Source organism: Ursus arctos, unplaced genomic scaffold (genome assembly GCF_023065955.2).
Source record: "Ursus arctos isolate Adak ecotype North America unplaced genomic scaffold, UrsArc2.0 scaffold_1, whole genome shotgun sequence".
Taxonomy (NCBI): domain Eukaryota; kingdom Metazoa; phylum Chordata; class Mammalia; order Carnivora; family Ursidae; genus Ursus; species Ursus arctos.
In genome coordinates this window covers 34,318,108-34,341,016 of record NW_026622763.1, presented here as the reverse complement: position 1 = coordinate 34,341,016, position 22,909 = coordinate 34,318,108, and the positions used below count along the sequence as shown (strand labels likewise).

The following is a 22,909-nucleotide window of genomic DNA, read 5'->3' as shown; positions in this document are numbered from 1 at the left end:
GCGCTTAGCATGGACTCTGCTTGAGGATTCTTTCTCTTTCTGCCCCCACTCCCCTGTGTGCTTGCTCACTTGCTCTCTCTCTAAAATAAATAAATAAATCTCTTTTCTTTTTTAAGATTGTATTTATTTATTTGTCAGAGCACAAGCAGGGGGAATGGTAGGCAGAGGGAGAAGCAGGTTCCTCCCGAGCAAGGATCCTGATGGGTGACTCGATCCCAGGAGCCTGGAATCATGACCTGAGCCAAAGGCAGACTCTTAACTGACTGAGCCACCCAGGTGCCCTAAATAAAGAAATCTTTTTTTTTTTTTTTTGAAAGCATGGTAATGCAAATTTATTTATACATTAATTATCTTTGGATGTTAAAACTTGTGGGTTGAAGATGAATGAAGAGAAATATATTTACATAGTTCTGAAGCATCTGCCTATATTTAGAAAGAGAGTAAATGAAATGAATCATGGGACATCACATTAAAAACTAAGGATATACTGTATGGTGACTAACATAACACAACAAAAAATCATTATAAAAAAAGAGTAAATGATTAAGAAAACATCAAAATTTTAAAGGTTGGGTAATCCAGTGAGGAGTATAAATTTAAGGATAATCTTGTAAGTTTTCTTTAGGTTTGAAGTGATCTCAAAATACAAATTTTATAAAATCATTTTGTAAACTTCACGTTCTCCAATTTTACTTTGCTTTAGAACCCAGGGTCTAAAAACAAAAAAAAAGTAAACAAAAACACATTTCTATCAAAGACAAGTTATTTGGACACAATCCAAATTAAAATACTACATCAGAGATTGTGATTTGAAATATGCAAGAACATGAGATGAATTTTTCATTTATAGTCTTGGGATGATATGGTAGGATGGTTTTCTAATAGGTGGAAGCTATATTGATGACTGGCTCCCTGAGAACAGCAGTGATTTTCACACATTTGAATGATTAATATTTGCATGAAAACTACAGGTTCAATAACACACTCAGTTAATTTTGTGCTCCACAGTATTTTAGATTTACTTTACACTATAGTTTCTTTGATTTATTTTCTATTAATGGCAGTTTGTGTCATCAAATTTAATAAAATATGTTAAGCTAGATAGGCTCCTCCTCTAGAATATGTACTTTAGGAAGAATTTATTAAAAACCATATCTAACTGCCTTCAATTATATTTTCAAAATTCAGAATGTCACATAAATAATCATTTTACTTAAATTCTGTAATTCTTCAGAGGCTTGTGTATTTTTTTAAAAAATTATGCTCAGTAATGTCACTTAAATAAAGAAATCTTAAAACAAACAAACCTTTACAGGTGAAAAGGTGCCTTGCTTAAAGAATTCAATAGTCTGGCCCTGGTGCAGGTATGGCCGTAATGTGGAGATAGATTTATCCATCTTGCATTCATTGCAGCCTATAAAATACTGCCTTTGATGGGATTCTGTGTTCCCCAAGTAATCTGATTTTAATTCAGCCACTCTGTTACTTTTCCTTAGGGAGAGACCGCACTTGTCAGGTAGTTGTGAACATTTGGTCTCATTGTATGTTACTCATTTTGGCATTCTTGTTTACATATTAGTCACTTCTGTGAATTGCCTTCTCTGAGTCCTGTCTATTCTGAGTAGCAGGATTGAGTTTGTGGCCCTGGATGATGAAGGGCCATACACTAGGCAAATTCACCAGAGAAACGATGAGGCCTTTTGGTGGTCATTCAACTGAACTTACCTTACCATGCCCTCTATATGTTATTAACCCTTTATTTAAAATAAGTGTCATCTTTGTATTTGATCATTTTCTCAGTTCCTTTACCCTAGTCATCTCTAAAGATTAAATAGAGTGGGCCCTGCATCTTTAAAATTATTTTTAAGAACCTATATGGGGAAAATGTGGTCATGTTCCTTTAGAACCCTAGTGGTTCTAAGCTGCCTGCCCTTTCTTCAAAAAGATGAGTGATTGGATAAAATAGATTGGATTAAAATTTTCTATTTAGATCTTCCTATTTTTGTATAATAGGAGGAATTCCCCTCCATGGTAAATGGCAACTATTTGGAAAACCTCTACTATCAGGTTGAAAAGGTTTTTCTTAAAGGTATCCTTACTGTGACGTGTTATAACCCTCAATTTATTATTTATATTTATAATCCTCATTTATTATTTATAGGATGAATATGAATTAATTCAACATTTATTGAGTACCTTGTGCCAGGAAAAGTTGTAGTTATTGGGATTATAAAGATGATTAGCATGGGATCTATATGCTTGAAGGGTGCCTCATTAAGCTTTGAAGATTAGTGTAGGTGTGAATAATTATGATAAGTGCTATGTTAGAGGTATTGTGGAAAAGCTTGAGAAGGTGATTTTTGGAGGAAAACTAAATTTAAAAGATTAGTAGGAATTCCCTAAATGAAGAATTGGAGAAGGTAATTCCAGTTCAGGGAAAAACTGAGTAGAGTTAGAAAAATGTTTGCTGTGAAGATAAGCGGCTTATGTGGGGAGAATGGCTTGAATTTCAGCTTAGATACGTACTGGTAGTGGTGAGAGATAAAGCTAAAGCCTAGTCAGTTATGACTGTCTTTATTTACTAGGCTGAGAACCTGTGCCTTGTCTTCCTGTCAAAATGGGGAGCTGTCATTTATTTTTTATTTATTTTTTAAAGAGAAGAAGAGAGGGCGTGCTCAGTTGAGGGGGGGGTGGCAGAGGGAGAGAGAGAATCTTAAGCATGAAACAGGCTCCACATGGGGCTCAATCTCACTACCCTGAGATCATGACCTGACTTGAGATCCAGAGTCGGACACTTTAACCCACTGAACCATCCAGCCGCCCCTGCAGAGCCATCATTTAACTAAGAGTGCTGTTAACCAGCTTTGTAATGTAGAACAATTACTGTAGAAACAGTAAAAAGTTGGATTGAAGGTAGTCCACCTAGGGAAGGTTTTACAGTAAGAAATGAAGAGGACTACAACTAAGACAGGAGGAGGCAGGTTCAGGATGTATTTTTGAGGGAGAATACATAGAACTTGGTGACAAATTAGATGTTGGGGTTGAGGGAAAGACTGAATGATCTCCAGGGGCATCTAAATTCGTGGCAATGCCATTAAGCAAATTAGGTATGATACAATTAGAAAAAGATTTGAATGTTGGGTTTTGGATATGTTGAGTGGCACTGTGTCTGTCCACTAGATCCTTTGGAGTTTAGGAGAGAATTGAGAACTTGGATTAGGAACTGTCTTTCTTGGTAGTTGGCACTGCTCATGTGCTATCTTAATCATTATACAACCCTGAAAGATAGGTATTGTTGTCCCTGTATTATAGTGAGGAAACTTAGGGTTAGAGAAATAAGTCATTTGCCCAACATCACATAATTACAGATATTTTTCCATAGTGCTTGTATTATCTACTGCTATGTAACAAACCATTCCTAAATGTGACTTAAAGCAGTAATTTTTAATTATCTTTCATGGTTCTGTGATTTGACTGAGCTCAGCTAGGAAGTTCTAGCTTGGGGTTCTCATTTGGTTGCAGTTGGCAGCTAGAACTAGAGTCATCTATTGCTTGACCTGGCTGCATATCCAAGATGGCTTCTTGCGTCTCAGCTGGAATGGCTGGAACAGCAAGGGGCAGCCATGTTGTGATTTCTCCCCACAAAGTCAGGCCGTGCAGTTACCCTAGGCTTTCTCACTTATTTATATAGTGGTTTTGGGATAGTAGGACTTGTTACATGGTATCTGGTTTACTGCAGTGGGAGTTGTCCAAGAGAGCCAGGCAGCAGCCACAACATTTGTAATGATCTAGGCTTGGAAGTCACGCAGCATCACTTCTGTTACGTTCCTTGGTTAAAAGTGAGTCCCGGGACCCCTCAGATTCACAGGGGGTCAGGAGCGAGGGAAGACTATACGGGGGCATGAAATCCAGAGGCCATCTTTGGAAACGAGCTTCTTCCACACCCTGCTGTTTTTGGAATAGTTTTTAGGAAGCATAGAAATAGATGGGTCCTAAGAATGCCTTGCTAAAATGTGAGGAGAATGCAAGAAGACAGCTCTGGGAAACATGAATTTTTTTAAGGAAAACCCAAGGAAGAGGAGTCTGGGGAAGAAAAAATCAAGAGATGGAGGAAGAGAACTTAGAGAAAGTAGTGTGATAGATGCCGGCGGGGGTGGGGGGCGGGTAGTCACTGCCACCATAACCATACATTCTTAGATTTGGTTGTTATATTGAAACAGCTGTATTAAATGTACTCAGATGGTTATCGATCATGTATGATGGGACCTGGCCTTCTACCAGATTTAAAGGTTAACCTTTTTTTCGTTCTCGTTTATCCCACCATATATGTATATATGTATATATGTATATATGTATATATATATATATATATATATATACATATATACACCCAGTTGATGCCTAAGTTTCACAGTTAGAACTTACATGGCCTAGTCTAGTGTGAAATATTTATACTTTAAGTCATTTGTAAATTGTGATTACATTTGGGATACTTTAGTCCGAGTAGACTTCCATAGACTAGAAAGAATATAGTGTTTCTGGCTTCCTAGAGAGGTAAGAGTTCTCTGTAGAATGAGAGGGTGGGACAGTGAAATTAATGGCACACTTCTGCTGGTCTTGCTGGGATATTCTTTTGAGTTCCAAAAAGGTAAAAAGTGCCATGCACTGAACTATAACGTAGCTGGAAAGAATGAATAAAATAGGAAATTTAAATTTTTTTAAATTTTTTTGTGTTTAATTAATAAATGGCTGGTGTTTTCTTTATTTCAGAGCACAAAGTTATCATTGTTGGGCTGGATAATGCAGGGAAAACTACCATCCTCTACCAATTGTAAGTATTAACTACTTCAAAATTTTTATTTTATTGTTCAAATTATTTTTTCTGCCTGGGTGATACTTGATTAACAAAAGCAATAAAAAATATGCAACCTAAATTATTCTGTAAGAAGCAGCAAGTGGACTGTCAGCCTGGAGCCAGATTTCAGCAACTATTTCAAGAGAACTAGGAATTTATATGACATAGAGCATGTTGTTCACTTTTTTTGCTTGTAGAAAGTAGAGAAATACTGTTTATATAGTTTCTGGGAATGAATCTGGAGTATTTAAGATAGTTCACTACCTAGCCCCATCTCTCTTCAAACCCGTAATTCACTCTTAGGAGCTAGTAGAAAAGGACCATTTGGGTATAAAATATAAAAACTCATGCTGATTTATCCCTTGATTGAAAAATGCTCGATCTTGCTTCCTTGCTAATTGTAATGTATTTGAACTTTTTTCCCCCCAGTTCTATGAATGAAGTTGTACATACATCACCTACAATAGGAAGTAATGTAGAAGAAATAGTGATTAATAATACACGCTTTCTAATGTGGGATATTGGTGGCCAAGAATCTCTTCGTTCTTCTTGGAACACTTACTATACTAACACAGAGGTAATGTTTCTTAATATACTAAAACTTCTATGAACAGAATGCTTGGGAAACATCTTCTAGATGTGAACTATTATAGTTAATCTTTATGAAATATCCCAGTATGTTAATAAAAGTAGGGTTTAAACATAGTAAAATCTTTGATTCCCTTGTTTTGGGGTCATTGTATATCTACTGTCATTGAACCTCTGTAGGGAGAGTTGGAATGAGGGAGTGATTGATTAGTCTGATTCTGTATTAATCCCACACCTTGTGTTAAGTAGTTTTTACAATGAGTTCCATCTCATAGTTTGTCATTTCATTTCTCTCTTACTGTTTATTTTTGTAGACTTAGAGAAAATCCTAGTTAAATGAGAGGATACTGGAGGATTGAATCCTGGCCAAACTTTTACTATGTATGTTCTTTAATGTAGCACAATTGCACATGAGAGAATTCTTTTTCTATTTGGTTATAAAACAGTTTAGACATAATCGTATGTTTTTATTTACATGTTATTTCCCAAGACGAAATTTCAGACCTATGACATTTGAGAGTTTCATTGTATTGATCTTATACATTGAAAGGCTGGGACAATCATTTTTGTAGTGCTGATTATAAGGTAATAAAACTCCAAATGTACATAAAGATGAATATTATGTCATTAAGACACTATTAAGTATCTCTAAGGAGTTGATCCCCTAAAACTTCACTAAGCATTTGATCATGTTTTTTGGAAAAGGAAAGGTGTGTATGATTAGTACTTCTGTGTATGATGCTGCAGGTATCAAAATTATGAAACATCTTAAAAATTAATAGTTTTATTAAAATGCCTTGGAATAGAACCGGTTTTATAGTAATAAAGCCACATATCAGTAAGTATCAAGTGAGAGTAGAGGTAAAGTAGCAGTTCTCAGCCATCTGCCGTATGGTTAATGAAATCTGAAAAATAGAAAAGACCCTGAAAATTAACAGTGGTTTATCTGGAAATGAAAATCTAGTTCTAAAAAATAAATAGTGCATGTTAATTATAAGCAGTTAGAGTTAACTTGATGGCATCACCAGGGCCATCATAAAGTGACTATTTCTGCTCCTGTTTCCCTTGTGGTGTTTGGTGCTCGTAGAGGTGAGGAAGAGGTGCAGCATAGCTCATTCCTGCAGGGCTCCTTTAGGAGTCTCATTGCATCTTCTGACGCTGGTCTCATTAGTTCAGGAAAGAGTTGTGCCTTGCAGGCAGCAGGTACCATTTACATAAAGAAGAGAGCATGGTTTTAGATACAGATTTATTCTTTCAATTTGTTGACTTTTAAAAATTGATTTAACTGTCACATCACTCCCATATCATGCCCTTTTAGAGTTTGAAGTTGATATTAATAAGTAATATCTGTAGAAATATCTAAAATTTAGGATCATAATGTATTTTTTTCATATTAACTTGGGTGCACATAGATGGGTATAGGCTCATTACCGTTCAAGATATTAATTTAGAGAACAAACATGTTATACATTGGTTAGAATATTAACAATATCCTAATAAAGTGTTAGCATCGTATTCTCTTTTCTCTTATTTTCTCTTAAAAATTAGCAAATAATATTTGAATTAGAAATGGATCAAACCTTTAGGCTTCACAATGTGTAGTAGGTATCTCTCGTTTTCCAGTAATACCATACCATAAGGTTCTAATTTCTTGATATTTGTGGTCTATGAATCAAAGAAGTACTTTAAAAATTCTGTAAATATCAAATTATGTAATCACTAATTTTTTTGTAATTATTTTAGTTTGTAATAGTTGTTGTGGACAGTACAGACAGAGAACGGATTTCTGTAACTAGAGAAGAACTCTATAAAATGTTAGCCCACGAGGTAAGTAGGATTCTGGCTTGCGCACGCGTGTGTGTGTGTGTGTGTGTGTGTGTGTGTGTGTGTGTTGGGGAGAGGGTGTTTGTTTCTTTCTTTCTTTCTTTCTTTCTTTTCTTTCCTCTTTCTTCCTTCCTTTCCTTTCCTTTCCTTTCCTTTTCTTTTTTTCTTTTCTTTTCTTTTTTCTTTTTTCTTTTCTTTTCTTTTCTCTTTTCTTTTCTTTTCTTTTCTTTTCTTTTCTTTTCTTTTCTTTTCTTTCTTTTTTAAATATTTATTGAAGTAACCTCTACACCCAGTGTGGAGCTTGAACTCACAACCCCAAGATCAAAAGTTGCATGCTCTTCCAACTGAGCCAGCCAGGTGCCCCTGTGAGAGGTATTTCTCTATCACATTTGTTCTTCCTACTTTCTAATGACAATACCACTCCAATTTTTATTTCTTTGTTTTTTAAATAAACTTTTAGGTTTGAAACAGTTTTTTTAAAGTAAGCTCTACGCCCAACATGGGGCTTAAATTCATGACCCCAGTTTAACAGTCACATGTTCTACCAACTGAGCCAGCCAGGCACCCCTACTTCAGATTGTTTAAGAAGTTATTTATCTGCCGGCCATTCCTGCTTTATAATTTTGATGCTTGCCAAATTGGAAGTGTATCTGGAAACAGCAGAAAGATTTTGGAATCTGTTGTAGAATTTTATTTCTTTTATCCTAGATTAATTTGGTCTAGAAGTTTTCCTGGGTGAAAAGACCTAAATTGGATTGCATTTTGCATTTTGTATAAATTAATTATACAGAAGGTTATCATTGGAAATGAATTTTTTTAAAAAGATTTTGTCAGAGAGAGCTGGCATAAGCAGGGGGAGCAGCAGGCAGAGGGAGAAGCAGATTCCCTGCTGAGCAGGGAGCCCGATGCTGGGCTAGATCCCAGGATCCCAGGATCATGACCTGAGCCGAAGGCAGACGCTTAACCGACTGAGCCACCCAGGCATCCCAGGAAATGAGATTTTAAAGTCTCATGGGCACTTAGCAAGTCTTGATTGTAACTTAGTTATCAGACTAATACTTAAATGTTGTTGCTCTTAGGTTTCTCTGATATTGTCCCTTTGACTAAACAAAACTATATGACTAACCACATTTTCTTAGTCTTTGAGAAATATTACTGGTAGCATAATATAAAAATTAAATAAACTAAAAAATATAGTTAGTACTGGTAATAGTAACTATAAAATCATATAATACTGTAGTAGCAATTGATTTTTTTGTATGTCTTTCATTGCAGATGTTACTTTCGCAACTCATTTATAGGTGGAAATAGAAAAATTAGTATTTAGTATATATATGTAATTTTAATTTTAATGGAATTTCAACAGAGCTTAAGAAAATTGGGATATCTTTTTGGGGTGCCTCGATGGCACATTTGGTTAAGCATCTGACTCTTGGTTTCTGCTCAGGTTATGATCTCTGGGTTGTGAGATCAAGCCCCGAGTTGGGCTCCGCACTTGGTGCGGAGTCTGCTTGGGATTCTCTATCCCACTGCCCCTCCTCCCCTCAAATAAATAAATAAATCTAAAAAAAAACTGGATATCTTTGTAATGACGTTTCGTATTAATTTTTTTAATAGAGGGGGAGAGCAAGTGTGTGAGTAGGGGGAGGGGCAGAGGGAGAGGTAGAGAGAGAATCCCAAGCAGGCTCCAGCTGTCAGCATGGAGCCCTCTGTGGGGCTTGATCTCATGACTCTGAGATCATGACCTGAACCAAAATCAAGAGTCAATCCCTCAACCAGCTGAACCACCTAGGTGCCCCTGAAGTTCCTGTTTTCTGTGTGGTGCTCATGCCCACCATGATGCAGTGTCCCATTTTGGACTGATTCTGGCAGCTGTATTAAACTCCTTGGATTTTTATTCTTTAAATACATCTTGCTAATCATGCATTTAAAAGTTTCGATTCTAGTTTGGGAAATAATAAGCTATAAAATTTAAGGTAGAAAACTGAGGGTTTTTTTTTTTTTTTAATTTTCCCTTTGTATTTTACACCAAGGGGTTATTGTTTACACCAAAGGGTTATTGTTGTTATATGAAGACTTAGGAAAAAGAAAAATAAGACACAAATGTATTTGTCTTTTGGCTGTTTTTGCTATCTTAACAGGTAGCCTCTTTCTTTGATTCTTATTCTAATTTGCCAATATGTAGCAGGATCAAAGAGCCCAGTGGTAGGACTCAAAGTCATTGAATTTTACTAGCTAGGGGTATTAACTTAAGCTGGTCACTTAACTTCCTCTGTTATGGGTGTTACCCATCTTTTATGGGTGAGGCCCAGAAAATTAGTGACTTGACCAGATTTTTAAGAACCGGGATTTGAATTTGCATTCTCATCATTCAGGCCCTTTGTTAAGAAATAAGGCCTCCTTGGAAAGTGACACACTGGGGAGATTGCCAGAAAAGAAGGGAATTATGGACGAAGTTGGGAGCTAGATAAGCCATTTAATAGGGTCAGGAAGAGCCAAATAGGCAGTTTTGGAAGGGGCAAATGGATCAAAGATGAGAATGTGAGTGAAAAACAGATTTTGACATGGATTTAGTTAGGTGTTTCATATATATCACAGTAACCAATAAAATCTTATTGTCATCACTAATAATGATGCTTTACATGTATTACTAGATATGAAACTATGAAACGATTTTAAATATTTCTGAAAGCTTCATTTTTTTTTTTTAAAAGATTTTATTTATTTATTTGAGAGAGAGCATACGAGCAGAAGTGTGGGGTGTGGAGGGGCAGAAGGAAAAGCAGACTCCCTACTGAGCAGGGAGCCCAATGCAGGGCTCCATCCCCGGACCCTGAGATCATGTCCTGAGCTGACGGCAGACGCTTAACCCACTGAACCACCTAGGCGCCCCATGAAAGCCTCATCTTAAATGAAGTGCAAAACTTTGAAGCTCATGAATTTTAAAATAGTTCCAAACATAAAAGTATAGATGAAGTTTTATTCATAGTGACTCAACTTCTAGGAATTACCTTCACAAATGGAGCTTTGAGAAACAAATTGACAACCGCATATGGCATATGGAAGATGCTAAGTAAATATGTCTTGCACGTGCTGCTGTTCATCTTCTTGACTGAATGAAAAAATATTTTTAGACTCTTAACAACAATCTGTAATAGGTAGCAGAAAGTTTTTCAAAGTTTAAAATGGCTGATGTATAAAAATCACCACTGTTCACCTTGTACTTTGACCTCTTATTAAATCAAGTTGATGAGCAGCCTTAATCCAATATATCTCTTTTCTGTTGTTAACATAATGCATAATTGGTCCTGAGGTTATTGAATAAAAAGTAAATGAAGATTTTCTTCTCTTCCTAGATACTCAAAATTAGGGAAAATAGCTATATGTTTGTTTTTTTAAAACAAGAACCCCAATTTTAAAAATTTGAGCCAGTGAAATCTAGGAAAATTAGATTCAATGTGGGTTTTATTTTGAGACTTTTCAATAAATAGCTTTATTTGTTATGTTTTCCAATTTTCAGTCTAGGGGTTTCTCCAAATTTCTTCACCAGGATTGATGAATATAGATTACGTGCAAATAAAATAGCGTAAACGATGTGTTCTAACTTGTGCCAGGTATTTCTAATGTCAGAAATGTGCTCTTTAAACATGCCAGCATTAGCAGTCCTGACCTATATAAGATTTCAGCATACTCTAGCAAGAGATATTGAAACCTGGAAGATGGGAAGATAGGAATTCCATTCCATGGAAAGTCCACCTACTCAATGATTCAGCCGCATATCAACTATTGATAAGTGTTCTGTTTTCCATTTAGGGTAGGAGAAAAAGTATTTGATCCTTGATAATGAATAGAGTAGATGTACTGGTTATAGTCCATCTCTTCAACTTTTTGCCTTTTATATAGACAGATGAACTGAACATAGATAAAATAAATTGACTGTAAAATCTTAAAATTTAACATTCTAGAGTATCCCTTTCTGACCAAGCTTTTCAGGTAACTGTCATTAACCGTGGTAGCATAGCTGCTATCCTGCAGAGGGCGCTGTAACTAAAAGTATATCTTGATTGTTCTATAAAACATGTTGCGTAACTCCAAATAAGAAACTTATTACTTATATTTTTTACTGACATCAGAAAAAAAAATCAAAGAAATTGTAAAGAGTAAAATAATGTGGAGCAGTGTCAATTTGTATATACTAAAGACTTTCTTAAGACTGTACTTTCAGAGATCATTTCTATAGTTTGTATATACTAAAGACTTTCTTGTTTCAAACACATATACACATGATTGAAATCAAAATAGCCTATAAAAATCCCTAAGAAGAATGATGTCATTCAACACATTTGAGAAAACTTGCAAGCACAGGACTGAAACCTTAGTTTTCTCAGTATTTCTTTATATATATATAAATTATATATATATATAATTTTATGGAAGTTTAATCTACCAGTTGAGTGCATCCCATCATGGGTTCTTAATTTAGGATCCGTGAATGGACTTTAGGGTATCTCTTAACACCCTAACATCGTATATAAATCTTTTTTTGCATATATATAAATGTACAATTTTTTGAGGAAAAGGTTCATAACTTTCAATAGATTATCAAGGAAGTCCCTGGCTTTAAAAACGGGAAACGAAAGAGTAGGACAGAGCAAAAGGAGATGAATAACCATTGGCCTGCTTTGTGAGTAAAACATTAAACCAGTCACTTTGGGGTATGCAGAAAGGTAAAGATGGCCCTCATTTTCAGGGCAATAAGTGAACTAACATTTACTGGACTGTTTGTTACCCAAAGCCAGGTACTGAACTGGAGTGTTTTTCATGTAGAGTAGTTCATTCATCCAAACCTCATCCCCAGGAGGCAAGTGGTAATCTCAGCATTTTCTTTTTCTTTTTTCTTTTTTTTTTTAAGATTTTATTTATTTATTTGACAGACAGCCAGCGAGAGAGGGAACACAAGCAGGGGGAGTGGGAGAGGAAGAAGCAGGCTCATAGTGGAGGAGCCTCATGTGGGGCTCGATCCCATAACACCGGGATCACGCCCTGAGCCGAAGGCAGACGCTTAACGACTGTGCCACCCAGGCGCCCCAATCTCAGCATTTTTTAAAAGAGGGCAGCAGCTATAGCAGGGAAGATCTCCGTTCAAACCTGGTTCCGTTATTGAGTAGCTATATGACCTTGTATGAGTTACTCACTGCTGAGTCTTAGTTTCCTCATCTGTAAAATGGGAATCTTATAGGAATCTTTTGTGAGGATTAAAGAGGTTTTGTTTGGAAAATGGTTGACATAATGGGTGTTTTGTTCAGATTAGATAATAAATGTTAGTTATGAGAAACAAATTTGGAAAAATTAAAGAATTTGCCTCAGAGGCAAAGCCTAGAAGTGGTAGACCTTACTATCTAATTGGGACATTTGATCAACTTAATGCCAATGCAAAGTGGCCCTATTGAATATTCAAACCTGAAAAATCTTCATTAACAAAGATAGAGGACATACGTCTCAGAAGAATAGGATTGGTTTAGGATAGCACCTTCCAACTGAGAATTAAACTCTATGTCAAGTAGTTGAAGAATTCCAGGTTAAAAGATCAAAAGTATTCAGTTAATTAAGTTGGAAAATCTATGAATAAAATGCACTGGCCTTTACAATTTTGTTTGCTTCTGTAGGACCTACGGAAAGCTGGATTGCTGATTTTTGCTAATAAACAAGATGTTAAAGAATGCATGACTGTAGCAGAAATCTCCCAGTTTTTGAAACTAACTTCTATTAAAGATCACCAATGGCATATCCAGGCATGCTGTGCTCTTACTGGCGAGGGGTAAGAGGTCTTCCTTTTGGAAAACGTGTTTAGTTTAGAAACATGTATTTCTTCTTAAAATCAATAAATATTTAAGGCTACCATGTATAAAACAATATAAGGGAGAGATCTGAGACATAGTCCTTATCTGTAATTAGAGTTTTTAGCTTGGTCCTGTAAAGAATAAAACCTAAAACATATGCATAATACATATAAACATACTGAACTAATCCATGTGAAGAAATAGATGATAGAGTTGCTGTAGGAATTCAGAGAAATGGGAGTGTTGTGGGGAGCTGGACAAGTCAGGAAACAGTTCTTGCGCTGGTGGTGGGTCTTAATACTGTAATGTCCTGTGCCTTGAGTGCTTTCCATACAGTGTATCATTTAGTTGTGGTAACAATCCTGTGGACCAGTTGGTTTTAATTTACATTTTATCCGTAAGGAAGCTGAACTAGAAAAGGATTCAAGTGTGAGACTAATTTGGGATACTCATTTTGCCACCAGTATTGTCAAGAGGAGGTTGTGCACTTTAAAAGGGGGCGGGGGTTTGGAGTTGGAGAGAGTTTGGCATGAAGGTTCCTGGTTTGGGAAAGAAAGTTAGATGCCTACAGTAGAATTTTGCCCTAGTCTAATGCCCAGAGATGAAAGGCTTTCAAGAAAGAAGTGGTTGTCAGCATTGTCAAATATAAGGTCAAGGATCAGGAGGAGGGAGAGAGCGCTGTTAGAAGAGATGGAATAAAGGTTAGAAATAGGATAAAAAGCTAAAAGAGATGAGCAGCTTAAGGTTTTTGTGGTAGTTGTTTTTCCAAAATATGGTGGATCTGTGTATTTAAAAGCAATGAAATTGGAGATGAGGGTTCTAATTAGAGGTCTTAAATTTGAGGTATAGGAAAGGGCAGAACCTTGGGACAGAGTTAGATGGCTTTAGTAACGTATCATATCAGTTCACCTCCACCATGGTCTTGTGGAGGAGAGTTTCTCCCACTTCAGCTACCTCATCTATTTCTGCCCCAAGCTTCTGGTCTTGCCTAACATCAGAAGAACCTCGACCCCAAATTTAAGACCTCTGTTTAGAATCCCTCGTGTATGTATTTAAAAGCAGAGAAAAAAGAATTAAATTGGAGATGAAGATGAATCTTAGTGAAATAGAAGGCCCTATTTTCTGATTACAGACATTTGATAGAGTGTAATTAGAACCTCAAAAAAGCAAATATGTTTGTTTAAAAAAAAGTCACAGATAATACCCATTGTCCACATACTCATTTAGGTAAAAATACCTTATCCATTACATGTTTCTTTGTCAAATAGTTGAATACATATTGATATAGGTATATCTTTATACTTTATATTTGTCTGCCAAAGGTCTTTAAGCAAAAGCACTGATTTTAATACTAAATTTGACAACAAAGAAGGTCATGTAGGATTGGCAGAAGATTTGACTTAACTACTTGGAGTAATTGTGTGGAAATATATCATTAGTTAGGATAGATACAAACCCTGGCAGTTTCATTTTTAAAAGAGGATATCAATGGATGATGTTCTGTCTTTTTAATTTTTGGTTTATGTGGGCTTCCCTCTGCAGTAATTATCAAGTGGAAATGTTTGGTTTTGGAGAAAATGTTTCCCTTCTGCAGTCTGGCCACCTTGATCTAAGCTCTAGGTTTTAGTATTTAGTTGGTATTTTGACTCCCACCTCTGCCATTTGCTAGCGTCTTTTAAGCCTGGGTTCCCATACTTAAGCCAGGGTTCCCTCTTGTAGTATGGGAAGGGTTCTGGTTCCAGCATAGTAAAGATTAAGATAATGGATATTAAGTACTTAGCACAGTTTCTAGTTTGCTATTAGTTAACGACAGTTCATTTAACAGTTTGGACTTAATTTATTCACCTATTATTTTTATTATTTTGCACCATTTGCTATCAGTAGTTTAAAAGTAAGGAATCTAGTAACAGTAGGGAGAGTATGAGCCAACACCAAAATAACCATTTACTTATCTCATTGTCTTCTTTTTCTTCTTTTACATTATTAGATTCATACTTCCACAAAAATCTGAGTTCTGGTGTTCTTTAATTAAATATAGTAGCATAGTTTATTATCTGTAAAAGCTTCTCATTGATAATAGTTAATATTTTATAGCAGTCTTTCATTTTGTAATAATATACACAGCCATTTTCCTCTCGTTAAACATTTAGTTTTATTTTAGTGAACATCTCTTTTCTATGTTTTGTGCTGTTCTCAATTATGCATTGAGAGATTTTATTCCCTTCAAATTTTTAAAATATATAGATGTAACATACATATTATGTGTATACTTTACCAGCTCAACTGTATAATTAGTTTAATATCCTGCCACATTTATTTCATTTATATCATGAGCATTTTATCATACTGTAAAATTATCCTTGAAAGGAAATTTTTAATATTTCATGATATCACTGTTCTCTAATTTAAATTTTTTCTGCATTTCTAAGTATTTAAATTTTACTTTTACCTATTAAAAATGCTTTGATGAACAGTCTTATACATCAACCTGTCCTTGTCTCTTACTGTTTTTTAAGAATATATTTCTAGAAGTAGAAAAAAAGATTGATATTTTAAATATTTCTGATACGTATTGCTGAATTACTTTCTGTGGATATTCATTATATAATTATTGAGCTCCTTTTATGTGTCAGGCAGTGGTCTAGGCACTAGAGACGTAACAAAACCAGAAAAGTGTGGTTATACTACTGTATATGAGAGTATGGGTTCACCACAATAACAACAGCATTGAATATTATTGATTTTTTAATCTTTGTTGTTTAGAAAAATGAAAAATGTTATCTTTTAGTTTGTTGTTCATAGCTTTTTAATTGAGAATTTAATCAAATGATTTTATATTCTTTATAGATTATGCCAAGGACTTGAATGGATGATGTCACGACTTAAGATTAGATGATCTCTACTGACCTCTTCTCATAGACTTTGTATAAACGAAGTGCTGGACTTTACCTGAAAGCTGCAAAAATTAATGGTTTAGATATATTTATAATAAACTGATTTAAACTTTTTCTATAAGAAGAAAAATTAAGACCACTTATTTGAAAACAAAGATGAAGTCTCACTTTCCAATCTGCTTTCTCATTAGTTCCTTCCAAAGCAAGGTCTTTAAAGCTGTGATTGCCATTTTTCTCATAATGAATCCTCTCAGGACATTGTGTAGCCTGTGGTAAGTACAAAGGGAGAGGAAGACATTTTTCACTTTAAGAGCTTTATTGTCAGTATAACCCTCCCTAGTTGAATGTTATTCTCTTCATGTTCCATTAAGTCAAAATACAAATCAGCACAGATACTCAGTTTCCAATATTTTAAAATGTAATGTTAATTATGAGAAGTATTTTGCATAAGGTTGTATATGTATTGTGTATATACCTCAAATTCCACTTTATGGCTTTGATTATGTTCTAAAGAAAAGCAAATAACACAAAAAGTAATAATATCCTTAATGACCATAATGAGATGAGTACTGGCATTGGTGTTAAGTGCCATTTTTGCTTTCCCCCTGTGTTCTCTGTATTGTACTAACCAACTCGCAAAATCATTGAGCTGCTCTTAAAAAAAAAAAAAGAAAGAAAAAGGAGAAAGCTCAACAGTGTGTACCTATTTTTTTGTTGATCAAATTACATACATGAAAACATATAATCCAACTGAGTAGAGTATCTGCAGATTTTTGGCTTAGTATTATGAATGGACAGATTTTCACAATGAGCAGTTATCAGATTGGTTCCTTTATTGGATCTGTGCCATCTCAATTACTGAGAAAATTGTTAATCCATTAATCAGTCAATCATTAATTGTGATTAAAATTATCAAGTGATTTTTTTTTCCAACATTAATGGGAAGCTGTTGTGGAAAATAGTCTACCCAGAGAAGTATCACCCTATAAATATTAATCAAATAATTTACCTAGCATCTTCTTAGGAATCGAATTATATGTCAAGCATTTAAAATGAGTTTGAGATGAAAAGTAAAGCTTATTTTCTAAGCAACAAAGGTTATTTCTTAATTTGAAATTTTCTCATTTTAGGAATTGGGATAGTTTGAGATTTTTGTTTCTGTACTTTTTTTTAATCTTAACACCACATAAATGCATTGACGATTATAAAATATAAACTTTTTTAAATGCTTTTAAGAATTTGGTTTAAAAGTTGATCAACATGATATATCATTTTTCCAAAGAAGTAACTTGACCCCAAATATCTTATGTTTGCTTAGGATATTATTTTTTTCACTGAAAATGGAAAGCTATGAAGGTTCAAAGTATTTCTGTTGTAATTGTAAACAAACTTATCCTAAATGTGTTCAAACATATTTTTGGGTACTCTCTTTGTATATGTTTCATGCCGTGAAAATCTGAAGGCTGATCCAAACTGGCATGTTTTAGAATTTTGAAGAAAAGAGATAACTACTTTTAATACCAGCCTTTTAGATTTCATGCAGATTTTGATGAGGGATAATAGTATATACCACAAACATTGACAAAACTTGGAAAGTTTCTTTCTGTAAAATATAATATACTCAATATCTAAATCCAAGTCAGGCATGGGAGGTCAGTGTTTAACAGCAGATGTTTTGTGTTTTATATTTATATTACAATGTTCATAATGCAAGTATAACATTTTAGTATTTGTCAACTTGCTTTTACAAAAGTAAATTCTAAATTACTAAGCTTTATTTGTTCATATGTTCTCATACTTTTTCAAATCATTATTAGGAATTACTTGTTTTATATTAAAAAGTCCCTTAAAAACCCAAATCCATTTTGCAGATGTTGCATTTTCATCAGAGATAAATATTCTGTAAAGTAGTCCAGCAAATTCACATTTTTTACTCTTTTTATCTTTTCATTTGAATAGTCATGGCTTAGTCCCGTGGGTTGCTGCCGCGTCACCTCAGCCCTATACCAGCACATTCCCTTCTCGTCAAGGTGTTGGCTAAAATTTATTCTTAGTTGGATGTTTAAAGCATGCACTACCTTGTTACAGTTGGTTTAGTGTGGTAGGTGACTGACATGGCATCGTGAGAATGCATGAAATCTTGTACCACATTTACAAAACATGATTTTTTGTTACATTCTACCTTTCTAGGCTAAACATTAGAAATAAGGTTGTACCTATATACTTGTACATAAAACCAAAATTACAATGAGAAAAAAAATTTTAATTTCATGTATGAATATACATCAAGATAATTTTAACAGTATTATTTCCAAATATGATGGAGAGCCTCATGAGTAGTCATATTGGCGATTTATATGTAGTTTAAGTAGAAATAAGCAAAGGGCAGTGCTTTTGGTTTTTAATGTGCTACTTTTGGGTGTAAACAGTCATCTTATTTAGAGTCATTGTACTCACCTCTGAAAAGAACAAAGCTTCATACCTCTGTACATGTGGCTGGATTTGAATATCCTGTTTGATATTAATTTTAGAAGTCATATAATTATTCTTGATATCTTGGTAAAAATAACCATATGCTATAAGCATTTAAATATGTTTGATTTTGTGATAATAGCATTTATAAAGTATATCTTACACATTATATTGAGGAGTCTAGTTTGAAATTGTTCAGTTCTATCTTCTTTGGCTCTTAGGATGGGCAAAGAATACAGTGAAGGCAGGTGGTTTGGGGGGCAGGGAGCAGTGGGTATGGGATATGACGTTTTGCCTTAAGAATAAAAAAAGTGTTTTAGCACTGCTGGCTGGCATTTTTAATGCAGATAGTTAAGGTGATTTTAAGTGTGGCATGAAATAGAAGAGTTTCTGCTTTCTGGCCTTTAAGAAGTGCCTAGTAGGTAGTTACAGAAAAGTGCAGGGAGCTTGAGGAAAGGCAGGAAGTCCCTGAAATACTCTTTTCTTTTTTGTCTGAGTGTGTAGAATTAAGATGCCTAGAAATGGGGTTCTGTTGTCCTCTCTCTTGTAGCACTTTACATGTCTTGCTGTCACTTACAGCAACCACATACAGTACAGACAACCTCAACATCTGTTTAGATTAGTGTAAATAGAAAAACTGTAAACAACTTTCTAGTTTTCTCTGCAGGCATTTTTGGGAATGTATCTGTAGTGTGTTTTACTTTGTATCTAGAGGATAGCAACACATCCCAGATTTTTCTTGGACTTTGGGGTCTTTTCTCAATTACCCAGTTGTATCCTGGCACCAATCCCTCTTTCAAAGCTGGGTAGAGACATGGTTTCTTTGCATGACTTATCTTTGACCCCTCCCAACTGTCCGAATATCTAGAACTTCTTGCTGCAGATCCACTTTCCCATAGCTTAAACATCCCTCGCTCCCCTGTATCTTCATTCACCATCAGTGAAGGTGTGTTACTCAGTCCTGGAGGTATTCTAAACTTTGCCTTATAGCCGTCATTCCCCAGACCAGTTTCTAAGTAGGTTCTCTAGTTCTTTGGTGTCTCCCCACCACTGGCTTGATTTATCAATTTGTACTTTGCTCATTAGAGAGTATTGTCAGGGTTGTTGAGTACATCAGAAGACTGGCTTGCTGTATATACAGCATATGAATTCAGTGGTAAAATCCTTTATACTGTATTTAACATTTTAATACTTCTTGATTTTAGCTTCATACACTGAAAAGTAGATTCAGAAGGATAACAGAACTACCTAGACTTTACCAGCTCCTTAAGCTGCTGGTTAAGCATGGAAGGGATGAAGTTATGTATACGTTATCTTACCATTACCAACAATGGATTACGTTTTGGAGGATATCTGTACAAACAACTTGAGTTAGAAAAATATGCCAAACCAGATTTATACATAGTGTTTCCCCAAAGACATCCTTAAAACCATAGCCCACGTTCTATTTTTTTCCTCATGTTTACTTAAAGAACACAAACATACATTAGATGTCTAAAGGAATTAGTAATGAGAAGCCTATCTTTACAAAATAAGCCTGTTGAAATAGGATTTAAAAGACATCAGAATCATCAGCTGTCATGTGTAGATTCTGTATAGATGTAGACACAGTATAGACAGTACTGACTTAAAGTTCCGCCTATACAAAAATAGAACTTCTGTCTCCTGCCTCCTTGAAGAATGTATGATAGTTTTAAGACCATATTGGTGAAATAAAGGAAAAAAAATTTTTCAAATTTGGATGCTAAAAAAAATGACTTTTCTATTAAACCCTAAAGTGGTGTGTGGAATTGTGAAGAAATTGTAACAGGATATAGTCGGGTTAATTACATGCATTTTTTAAAAATCAATTGTCTAGTTGTTATGTATTGTTCTAAAAACTAAAGTTTATGGTCTTGCCTGCTAGATATGCTGTTCTTTGAAAGAAGATTCCCATAGTCTATACCCAAGAAGTGCCTAAAATTGATTTGTGTGGGATTTTAAGTCCATCTAATAAATTATATGTGTTTTCTATGGTATTATATGTGCTTGGTATACTGATGACAAAGCCCGAAGGATTTCTGAGTCACAGTTTGTGCTTTATTTGAGTAAAAACCAAACAAACAAAAACCTAGATAACAAACCATAGTTTAGGAAATATGAGCAGAATTCTGTTGTCCTTTTGCTAAGATAGAGGCTAGAAAATTGAACCCTATTTCTGTTTTTTTTAACAATAATTTTCACTCACAGAAAATTATATTGTGTGTTTTAAAACTTTGGTGAAAGTTTACTGCTTATTTAAGAGTAGCCTCTTAACTCTCCTGGTACTTAGTGGGGAGTAATTTTGATCACACTGTTGAGATCTTGATCCATTTTGTGTGTGTGCATGCCCAAATCCTTCCTCTTGGTTTAGATTCTACTTACAAACTAAAATACTCGATAGACTCCTATTATGTTTCTCATATTTCCCTTCTTCCGTCCCTCCCTCCCTTCCTTTTTTTCTGACCATAGAGTGTGACTATAAATTCTGGGGGCAGAAACTTCACTGTATATTCAGTGATTTACAATTACAGTGTGTTTATATTTTAAATCATCTTGCATGGAAAGTGAAATGTGTACATGAGTCTAAATAATTGTATACTATTCTCTTCTCCAAAACTTCTTACATTGGTGATATACAGAATTCCTCTAATTATTTTTGCTTGAACTAGTCATTTAGATTGGAGTAGCCTTTTCTTATATTATGTCCCTCTGTGGTTTTTTTGAGAGGAGGTGATACCTGCAGAGCACTTTTAAAAATCTTCTGGGTTAATGTTCAAGATAACACATCGAGGAGGAAGCTGTAATTATGTCTAAGCATCGCTCTTTTGGTTGCTAGAGATGAGAAAAATGCATACTAATTTTAATTTGTGCTTAAAATACATCATACTAACAGTATTGATTTTAAATATGACAAATACTTGTAGATAGTCTTCCTTCTTTATTGTATTTTCCTAGACAAGCCTACATGAAAATGCATTCCAAGTAGTCTATTTGTGTAACTACCCCTCCCAAATTGAGCTCTATGTATATTGACATAGTTGAAGCCACATTTAATACCAAAAGAAATTAGAAAAACTTCTGAAAGTTTTTAGGTTCGCTGTATTGGGATTTCTAATATAATAAAAAGTTTTGAGTCAAGCTTTGTATGCATGAAGAGGCAGAAAAATCTGTCTTTATCTTTTTTTGAACTTGTGCTTCTCTGTATCCTAAGAAAATTTTACACTCAAGGAATATTCCAAAAAGTAAGGATCTTAGAGCACTTAGGTGGTTTATAGTTCATCGCTGCTGATGTGTTAGATACCTAGGGAAATAATGTTTCAGGCCTCTCTTGACAAGACAACTTCACGGATGGCTGGAGGATATTTGTTTTTGTACGGGTTGGGAGGGAATGGCAGATTGGAATAGGGACCTCTTCGTTGGTAAAGCAGTCTTATCAGCTGCTTTGCAGATGTGTTACTTCATTATACTTATAACAGTGTTCTTATGCCCATAACTCACTCAACTGTCAAGCTCCAGAAATGTTAAGGCATTGGTCAGGTGACCAGTGGTAGGGCCTTGTTTATTATGAAATAAAGGAATCATGTCAAGATATGTTTGGGGGGAAATGAAAAATAAGGTTTTACTGGTGAGTTTCCATGTTTAATATGTATATTAACTTTTTTTTTTAAAGTTGCATGTTAACCTGGGATAAAGTGTTGTCTCTGCTTTATGCTTTGAGTAAAAAGGAAAAAAAAATGGGTTAAATTGTTACTGTTATGTACTATTACATATACCTTTTCTTTTAGAAGGGGTTAATTATAATTATTATTCACATGTCTGTGTTGTCAGTGTTTTTATTCTGATTTAGTCTCTGAATGTATTTAGACTTAGTGATGGTAGCTTTATTTACTGGCCAGGGCTGGGATCTGCCAGGGCAGTTGAAAAGATATGATAGCTGCATTATGCAAATGACAAAAGGATAGTCCTGATCTTCTCTGGGAACCTTTTTATGGACTTAGATAATACATAGAGAGCTTTCTATCTTTTTCTTCTGGGTATTTGAATTGGACATGAACCAGATAAATAGTGACCGGTTTATGTAAGTAATTTGTCTTAAACTGTGAGAAAAGTCTGGTCATTTAAAATGAGTATTATTAAAGTGAACATTCATGAGAATGGTTGATAGTAAACAAAAAAAAAGAAAAAAAGTTGGGGAAGAGGAATCACCCCCATGTGTATGCTTATTTGAATATTGTCTGTCTCCCCTCCAGTGGAATGTAAGCTCCAGGACAGCCAGTGACTGTGTTGTGTTTACCAATTTATATCTCTTAGTGCTGAGCACGGTGCTGAGTATGTAACAGGTGTTCCATTTGTATATGTTGATAAATGAATGAATGAGAACTAATAATATTATTGTGGGTTTTTCCCCCATGGAT

At 34.9% G+C, this 22,909-nt stretch overlaps 1 protein-coding gene across 1 annotated transcript in view; it reads left to right on the top strand.

Annotated features, from left to right (window-relative positions):
• Nucleotides 1-22,307, top strand: part of ARL5A (ADP ribosylation factor like GTPase 5A) — a 30,855-nt gene extending 8,548 nt beyond the window's left edge. Inside the window, exons 2-6 of the mRNA XM_026492798.4 lie at nucleotides 4,771-4,831; nucleotides 5,285-5,432; nucleotides 7,187-7,270; nucleotides 12,934-13,085; nucleotides 15,955-22,307. Coding sequence (XP_026348583.1) covers nucleotides 4,771-4,831; nucleotides 5,285-5,432; nucleotides 7,187-7,270; nucleotides 12,934-13,085; nucleotides 15,955-16,003 — 494 coding nt within the window. The 3' untranslated portion in view covers nucleotides 16,004-22,307. The remainder of the gene's footprint in view (nucleotides 1-4,770; nucleotides 4,832-5,284; nucleotides 5,433-7,186; nucleotides 7,271-12,933; nucleotides 13,086-15,954) is intronic.
• Nucleotides 22,308-22,909: the final 602 nt, after the last annotated feature.